The following is a 7,780-nucleotide window of genomic DNA, read 5'->3' as shown; positions in this document are numbered from 1 at the left end:
GTCAATAATCATTCAACAAATGAATCTGCAACATGACAACACTGCTAATCTTCAACGTAAAAAACTGCTACCACTACTTCCTCATCTGAAGCGCAAACTGCTGTATTTTGATCCATCTTCTTATGATTTTTCTCCTCTTTCAATTTATTTTTCAAGACATGCAATGTTCTTTATATGACCCTCTTTGTCACAAAAAAAATATTTGACATTTTCTCTTGCCTTTATTTGACTATTGAAGTTACCATGTCCCTTAGGACCTTTACTTTTACTCCTTCCTTTGTTCTCTGTAATAAGAGCATATGCATCATTCTTACCCAAGTCTTTCCTTCTTATTTCTTCATTAAACAAACTTTTTTTAATTAGAGTAAGTTCAAGTACACCATTCGGAGTAGAGTCACTAAGTGATACTACCAAAATCTCCTAAATATCAGACAATGAACTCAAAAATAATAGCGCTAGCATCTTATCATCTAACACTATTTTCATTGTTGTCAACTGATTTACCAAGTCTTAGAATTCACTCAAATGCTCAGCAACGAATTTTCCCTCCTTTAACTTCAGATTTACAAGCTTTCTAATAGCAAAAGCTTTATTTTGAGCAGTTTTCCTCTGATAGAGACTCTCCAATTTTTCCCAAAGGCTATGAGCATTTGTCTCTTGAGATATATAATGGAATACATTAAGGCCAACCCACTGTCTAATATATCCAATAGCTTTCTTGTTCATCGTCTTCCAGACACTATCATGCATATTGCTTGGCTTAACACTATCGTCTTCAATAGGTTTGTGTAAATCCTTACAATAAAGAATAATTTGAAGCCAATAATTTAATCATAGTGTTTGAAGTATTCTCCATTTACTTTTGCAATAGAACCACACCCACACAACCTAGCTCTGATACCACTTTCTTGGGCAATTTCACTTATTGTAAGAATAAATTTAACAATCTAAGCAACTAATTAGAGTGATTAAATATGCAAATAGATGATCAAAGCAAAATAGGAGAACACAACACCAAATTTTTACATGAAAATACTCTCCGGTGTAGAGGAAAAAAAACTACAGGCAACTCTGGCCAAATCCACTATAATAAATATAACCCCCGTTTGGCAGTAAATTTTCACCCCAAAAAAGCAAGAGAAGGAGAAATGTGTATCTTCTTGCATTGATACTCCAGAATAACATAGACATTGTCGAGGCTCTGCAAATTGATGAATTGGGCCCAATTTTTCGAATAAAATGAGGATCGAAAAATGTGACGACGATGGAAGCAATGGTAGTAGAAGAGCGGTTAGGTAGCATAGAGAAGGATTTTATTTTATTTTATTTTCATTTTTTCATTTTTTTTTTTTGGGATTCATTTATACTCTTTTGAAAATTGAGTCTACAGTAGAAATTAATTTTTTGTTTTATTCAAATAGAAGAGTATATTTGTCATTTTACAAAGTTTTATTGAGAAAATTGGATCCTTTACGCCTCAAAGGTGGATTTTTCAGCCAATTTGAAAAGGTAGAAGGTAATTGGCAATGAGGCCATACGGTAGGATTATTGCAGCAATAAACTTTTACGGGATTGACAAATTTTTAACGACACATATTAACTTTTGTCAAAATTTATTAAAAATTTGATTTTAATCCTCACCAAACAATGGCTTAGTCTAATTTTTATTTTATTTTTTGTTATTAAGATGTTTGAAATGATTGATGGGCAGTGAATACGATGTTAATGAGAATCATTCTAATCAGGTAATCAGACAACAGCGAACGTACCTAAAAACAACAAACCAATACAAATCAAGACTTTACTGGTAAAGAATTTGGCCTGCCTAACTAGGAAAAAGGTGGTTCTAATTTTCACACTGTGCTAATAATGTTTATTCAACAGAGCCACCTGTGATGTTATAAGAACCAACAAAAAAAAAAAAATACTTGCAATTGGCAAAAACAGAAAAACAAAAAATTGAAAATTGCAGAACTTATTTCCCGACCTATAGGGCTTCTTGCCACTTGGTCTAACCTTTAAAGCTGAGCATTTTGATCCTCAAACTTCCATTATTGTTGCACAAAGATTCATCATGACATAAAATGTATAAATCTTCATTAAATCATCATGTGACCTTCACGAAAATATATCACTTCAAATTTCTTGGCACTGACTCAAGTTGAAAAATAAGAACTCACTCCTCAAGTTGAATATGTGATGGTCACACAATGACTAAAATAGGTGTTGAAAATTTTCGTTATTAGAAAATGATTGTATAATTATATAACAGAAGATTGAGAATCGACGGTGCGGTAACAAAGATGCAATTTTCCCTAACAAAAACGAGGTCACGAACAAAACAGCTTCTAGACAAGCAATCGAAGGGCACGGATGCACAACTCCACTCCCTTACCTCCGACACCGGGGAAATAAATTTAAAAAATGAGAACCTTTCTATATTGAGCCCGGTTGAGTGCTCCTCATCGACATAGACTTCGACGTCATACTACTGAAACAGAAGTTTTAAGACGTTCTTCGGTAACCCGGAGTTACCTCTGTTAGTAATTTCTTGTAATAATCGGATCGACTCCGATGATAGTCGATCCATACACAAAGCTGCCTGATTGCCTCCCTCTTCTCCTCCTGCATTACTAACATCCCATCTTCATTATGTTTGTTCATTTTCTCCAATTCTCTAACTTTATTTTCTGACTTCCAAACTCTCTCTCTGAATACTAATATCTCTGCTTCTTTTTCATCCATTTGACTAAGTAAACAATTTAAATCATCTTTCAAATGCATTGCTGCCTTGTTCTTCCTCCTCACCCAATCCTTTGTGAATTTCAATTCACAAGAAACTTTTGAGATTCTATTCAAGAAATTAGCAGTGCATTCCTCAAACTTTAATCCCACTGTGTCTAATGAATTCAGCATATCTTTTACTGTTAATGATAATTCAATAATATTCTTAAGTCCAACCTCAGCTTTTCCATATCTTTCTTCAATTTCCAAAATGATTGTATAATTATATAACAGAAGATTGAGAATCGACGGTGCGGTAACAAAGATGCAATTTTCCCTAACAAAAACGAGGTCACGAACAAAACAGCTTCTAGACAAGCAATCGAAGGGCACGGATGCACAACTCCACTCCCTTACCTCCGACACCGGGGAAATAAATTTAAAAAATGAGAACCTTTCTATATTGAGCCCGGTTGAGTGCTCCTCATCGACATAGACTTCGACGTCATACTACTGAAACAGAAGTTTTAAGACGTTCTTCGGTAACCCGGAGTTACCTCTGTTAGTAATTTCTTGTAATAATCGGATCGACTCCGATGATAGTCGATCCATACACAAAGCTGCCTGATTGCCTCCCTCTTCTCCTCCTGCATTACTAACATCCCATCTTCATTATGTTTGTTCATTTTCTCCAATTCTCTAACTTTATTTTCTGACTTCCAAACTCTCTCTCTGAATACTAATATCTCTGCTTCTTTTTCATCCATTTGACTAAGTAAACAATTTAAATCATCTTTCAAATGCATTGCTGCCTTGTTCTTCCTCCTCACCCAATCCTTTGTGAATTTCAATTCACAAGAAACTTTTGAGATTCTATTCAAGAAATTAGCAGTGCATTCCTCAAACTTTAATCCCACTGTGTCTAATGAATTCAGCATATCTTTTACTGTTAATGATAATTCAATAATATTCTTAAGTCCAACCTCAGCTTTTCCATATCTTTCTTCAAGTTCTTTGTTTTCTTGCTCATAAATTTCCTTCGTCTTCAAGTAACAATCCTTGTTCTCTGCGTGTAACTGTTCTGCAACTCGTATTCTCCGGCTCATAATACGGAGATTGTCTTCAAACTGTTTTCGGAATTCTTCTGCCATTTCTTCTATCTTTCTTTCTGCCATTTGAAAGCTTGATTTCGACTGTTGTTTGTGTTCTTCCCTAATTTCGTCCAACTTGTCAGTTAATTCAATGTTTTTCTTTTCCATATTCGATATACAAATCCCAGAATTTTGTTCCTCCGTCTCAAGATCGAGCTCTAATCTGTTCTTCTCACTTCGTAATGCATCCAAATCGTTCTCAAGCTTGATAACTTCATTTTCCATCTTCAAAAGAGATCTTTCCAATCCAGAGAATTTTTTCTGCAGTTCCTCTTTTTCGACCCTCGACTGATAAGCTTCGTCATTTATTCGTACTATCTTCTCTTCCAAGTCATTTTTCTTTGTGTTTAAAGACTTAACCTCAAGTTCTAAATCTTGTAGCTGCAGTTTTAGGCCTTCTTTCTCCTCCGTCGTCCCCTGCAGTGTTGTCAATTTTTCGTTCAAAATCTTGATCTGATTAACGTAATTCGATGCTTCTTTTGATTTCTTTTCGAGTTCAAACTCTAATTGTGCTTTCTGGTATCTCATAGTCTCCAGTTCCTGCTGCAGAAAATTAACTTGCTTCATCAAGTCCTCAACTCGAGAAGATCCTTCTTGGACCTGTTGTTCCAATTTACCTTTCTGAGTGTGCAAAATATTCATTTCGAGTTCAAAAGAATTCCCTTGTTCCATGAGGCCTTCAATTCTAGATTTATAGTGTTGCTCATTTTCCTCAGAATTTTTCATAAGAACAGAAAAATGATCATCTTTTTGTCTACATTTCTCTTCAAGTTCCAAAATCTGAGCTTTCAGTTCTGAATTCTTTGTTTTCAGTTCTTCAGCTTCATTCAATGTGCAGTCAATCCTTTCTTCCATTTCTCTTTTCTCTGTGAAAAGGGCTTCAATCTCAGGATTCAAGCTCGAGGCCTGACCCTCAAAGTCATCCTTCCTCTGAACAAATTTTTTGCCTTCATCCACTGGATATTCCACTCTTTCAAACAATTTCTCCTTTAACAAGATAGAATCATCCATCGCTCTTTGCTTTACATATTCCGTATGCTCATCTTGAACCTTGAGGTCCTTAAGATTATCACGGGATTCATCCCTCGATAATTCTAAAGTTGAATGTGAATCCAAGTCTATAGTTTTAACTGTTGAAGTTAGCTTATCCTTCAAAACAACATCTTCTAAATCTTCACTTGTAATAATATTACGTTTCGAATCATTTGGAGAATCGTCAGATTCGGAATCTGAGGTGGAAGTAGAAGAACTGTCATCATCATTGCTGTTTAGCTTTTTTCTCACTTCTCCTCTTAAATCTTCATAAAGAGAGTAGAGGGATAGGTACTTTCTGTGGAAATCCTCAATGTGTTGGAAAAGTTCTGACTTTTTCTTCATCTTATTCTCTCTATTCCCTTGATTAACACTTTTGATCAGCTTAAGAATCCTTCCTACTTTATTTTCAATCTCTGCAGAGTGCAAAAACTTCTTGAGTTTTTATTTCTTGAACACCACACAATACATCTAATTCCAAAATTATAAGCTATTAACATGAAAATTTAGATAGATTTAGTGATAAAGTCGAATGGAATGAGGAAAAATGATTCATATACTCGACTCCAAATTTATTGAGAATAAAGTTTAGTTTATTGCTGATACAACTTGTTTCATGGAATGTATGTGAGTTCACGTACATGAATAATTTTTCACCACATTATTCGTTTTGTTGCTACGTGCACTAGAATTTCCTATATCTGGTCTTAATGATTTGTGTCACACTTTCCTACATCCCAAAGATGTGCTGAATATTCACTCACTAAGAAGAATGTTAAAACAACTCATCAAAAAGCCTTAAACTTTTAGAAAAGAGACACTAATTTATTTAAATTTAGTTTCACCAGCGACGAATCCAGGATTAGATCCAATATTAGGCTAAAAAATTTTAAACCAGGCTAATAGGCGAAAAAAATTAAGCACCATGCTCGGTGGCATAGTAAATAGGTGGTGTAATTAGTTTTAAAACTAACCATTATCTTTCACCACCTATTATAGTGTGCCACGTCATTCGGTGCTTAGTATAAGTTAAGTATCGCTGCTTAGGAGATCATGATTATATATATATAACACTCAGTCCCTCACCAAATCCGTCCTGTTTCACTCTTTATCAAAGACCACATGCAAAAATTTTCTTAATCAATAGCGACAAAACTAGAAACCAGGTCATTTGCTTGCTCTTATGCAATGCTGAATCACCTCAAGCAAAGGTCTAAGCTTTTAGAAAGGGCTTTGCATGCGTAAAATAATGTAATAGATTCTTTTTTGTTAGGCAATTTTGTTGTCAAACGACCTCCCCGGGCGATGATGTAACCTCGGTTGTTTATTATCAATCGGCCTCGGCCTAATGATTGATTAGCACATCGACACAATTAACGAGACGACACAATCCATTTTGTTATGGACCGTTCGAAGTAACCTATTTTATAGTGTTGCTCACGGTTCTCGCACCATTTCTTGGAAGGCTATGTTATTATTGTTGAGGCCCAATTATTTGAGTCGAGCCTTTGATCCACCACTTAGCCCTAATTGTAACTTACCTTGTTTGGACAATACTCTTGGCATATATTCCTCTCAACCTCTTGGCCTCCATTTAGAGTGAAAAAACCCTCTTTGTGAGCTTCCCTCTCTCTCGGCCGTTTCTTCCCTCCCTCTCTGTGACCTTTGTGGTTGATATATTGTGGGTATTTTCTTGGCCTTCTTCTTCCCATATCCATAGCAACCGGACCGTGGTGGCACAAGGTGGTATTGGAGTTGTCTCAAGAAATGGTGTCGATGTTTATGGTAAACTGAGTCCGGTTTTGCACTGCTTGGCTGTGGAATTCGGTTCTACAGGTGGTATCAGAGCTAGTTGAAGCTTTCCCGGCTTGAAATTTGTCAAAAATCGACGGCAAATCGCGTTTTGGGGTTGAGGAACCGCGGCTGCAACCTTGATTTCCGGCCAATCCAGCCACTTTTCGGCGAAACCGAACCCATATCCAGGTTTAGCAGGTTGAGGCGCTCCCTTGGCTGTGGCGCATGGCGACGGCGCGTGGCGGCGGTTCCTGGCGAGCTTCCTTCGGGCAGTTTGCTTATTTTATTCCCCTGAACGCACTGACACTGTTTATTTTCTGTTTCAGGTTATACAGAAAAAGTTGGACAATTTTGCCCCCTGTGGATCGACGGTTGAATCAGCATATATCTACTGAATTACTTTAGGCCAAGATTGCGGTCCTAAAGCAGTAGATTTGCATCTCTCTCGATAATACGGACTCAGACACGTCCGCTCTGGTAAATTGGCTTAACCCGTTAATTTTTCAGCATTAGCGCGTCACCGTGTGGGGTGACAATAGGTTGGGGGTTGTCATTGCTTGGCAACCATTGCTTGTGCTAGAATTAGGGTTATGTGCTCTTAATTGATCCTTTTGATTGAGTATTTGTTTTTGGGGTTTAAAATCAGTTTTGTAATTCTTGGTGATCAAAATTATTGTGGGACTAGTTATCTGTTAGACGTATTTTTGCTGCATTGTTATTTCCGCTGCTTACTTATTCCGTTAGAAATACCGTGACTTTACCTTTTCGAACATTCCCTTGATCTAAGACTGCGAGTCTTACGAAACCCTGGGAATCTAGAACGGAGTATATTATTGTGACCCCTAGGACTACTTTGTGTGGTTTGATTGTGGTTTGTGCATTTTTTGGCTATTGTGTGAAGATGACAACTCATAGTTTTGATTTGGGAATTTTTAACGGAAAGGGTGACTTTGCTATTTGGCAACAAAAAATGAAGGGTATTTTAGTCCAACAAAAAGTTTCAAAAGCCATTGAAGGCAATTTTTCAACTGATTTTTCACAAGAACAAAAAGAAGAAGCCGATGAGCTTGCTTATACCT

General features: G+C 36.5%; 1 protein-coding gene across 1 annotated transcript; it reads right to left on the bottom strand.

The window, feature by feature from the left end:
- Positions 1-2,304: 2,304 nt before the first annotated feature.
- LOC111408450 (COP1-interactive protein 1-like) lies at positions 2,305-6,625 on the bottom strand. The gene is made up of 4 exons (XM_023038208.1): positions 6,449-6,625; positions 5,882-5,897; positions 3,272-5,323; positions 2,305-2,981 (listed from the first exon to the last, which is right to left on the bottom strand). The coding sequence occupies exons 1-4, from the start codon at positions 6,623-6,625 to the stop codon at positions 2,506-2,508; spliced, it is 2,721 nt and encodes a 906-aa protein (XP_022893976.1). The 3' UTR covers positions 2,305-2,505.
- Positions 6,626-7,780: the final 1,155 nt, after the last annotated feature.

Source organism: Olea europaea, chromosome 13 (genome assembly GCF_002742605.1).
Source record: "Olea europaea var. sylvestris chromosome 13, O_europaea_v1, whole genome shotgun sequence".
NCBI classification, from domain to species: domain Eukaryota; kingdom Viridiplantae; phylum Streptophyta; class Magnoliopsida; order Lamiales; family Oleaceae; genus Olea; species Olea europaea.
The sequence above is the reverse complement of the archived record's forward strand: the minus strand, read 5'-3'. Positions and strand labels throughout refer to the sequence as shown.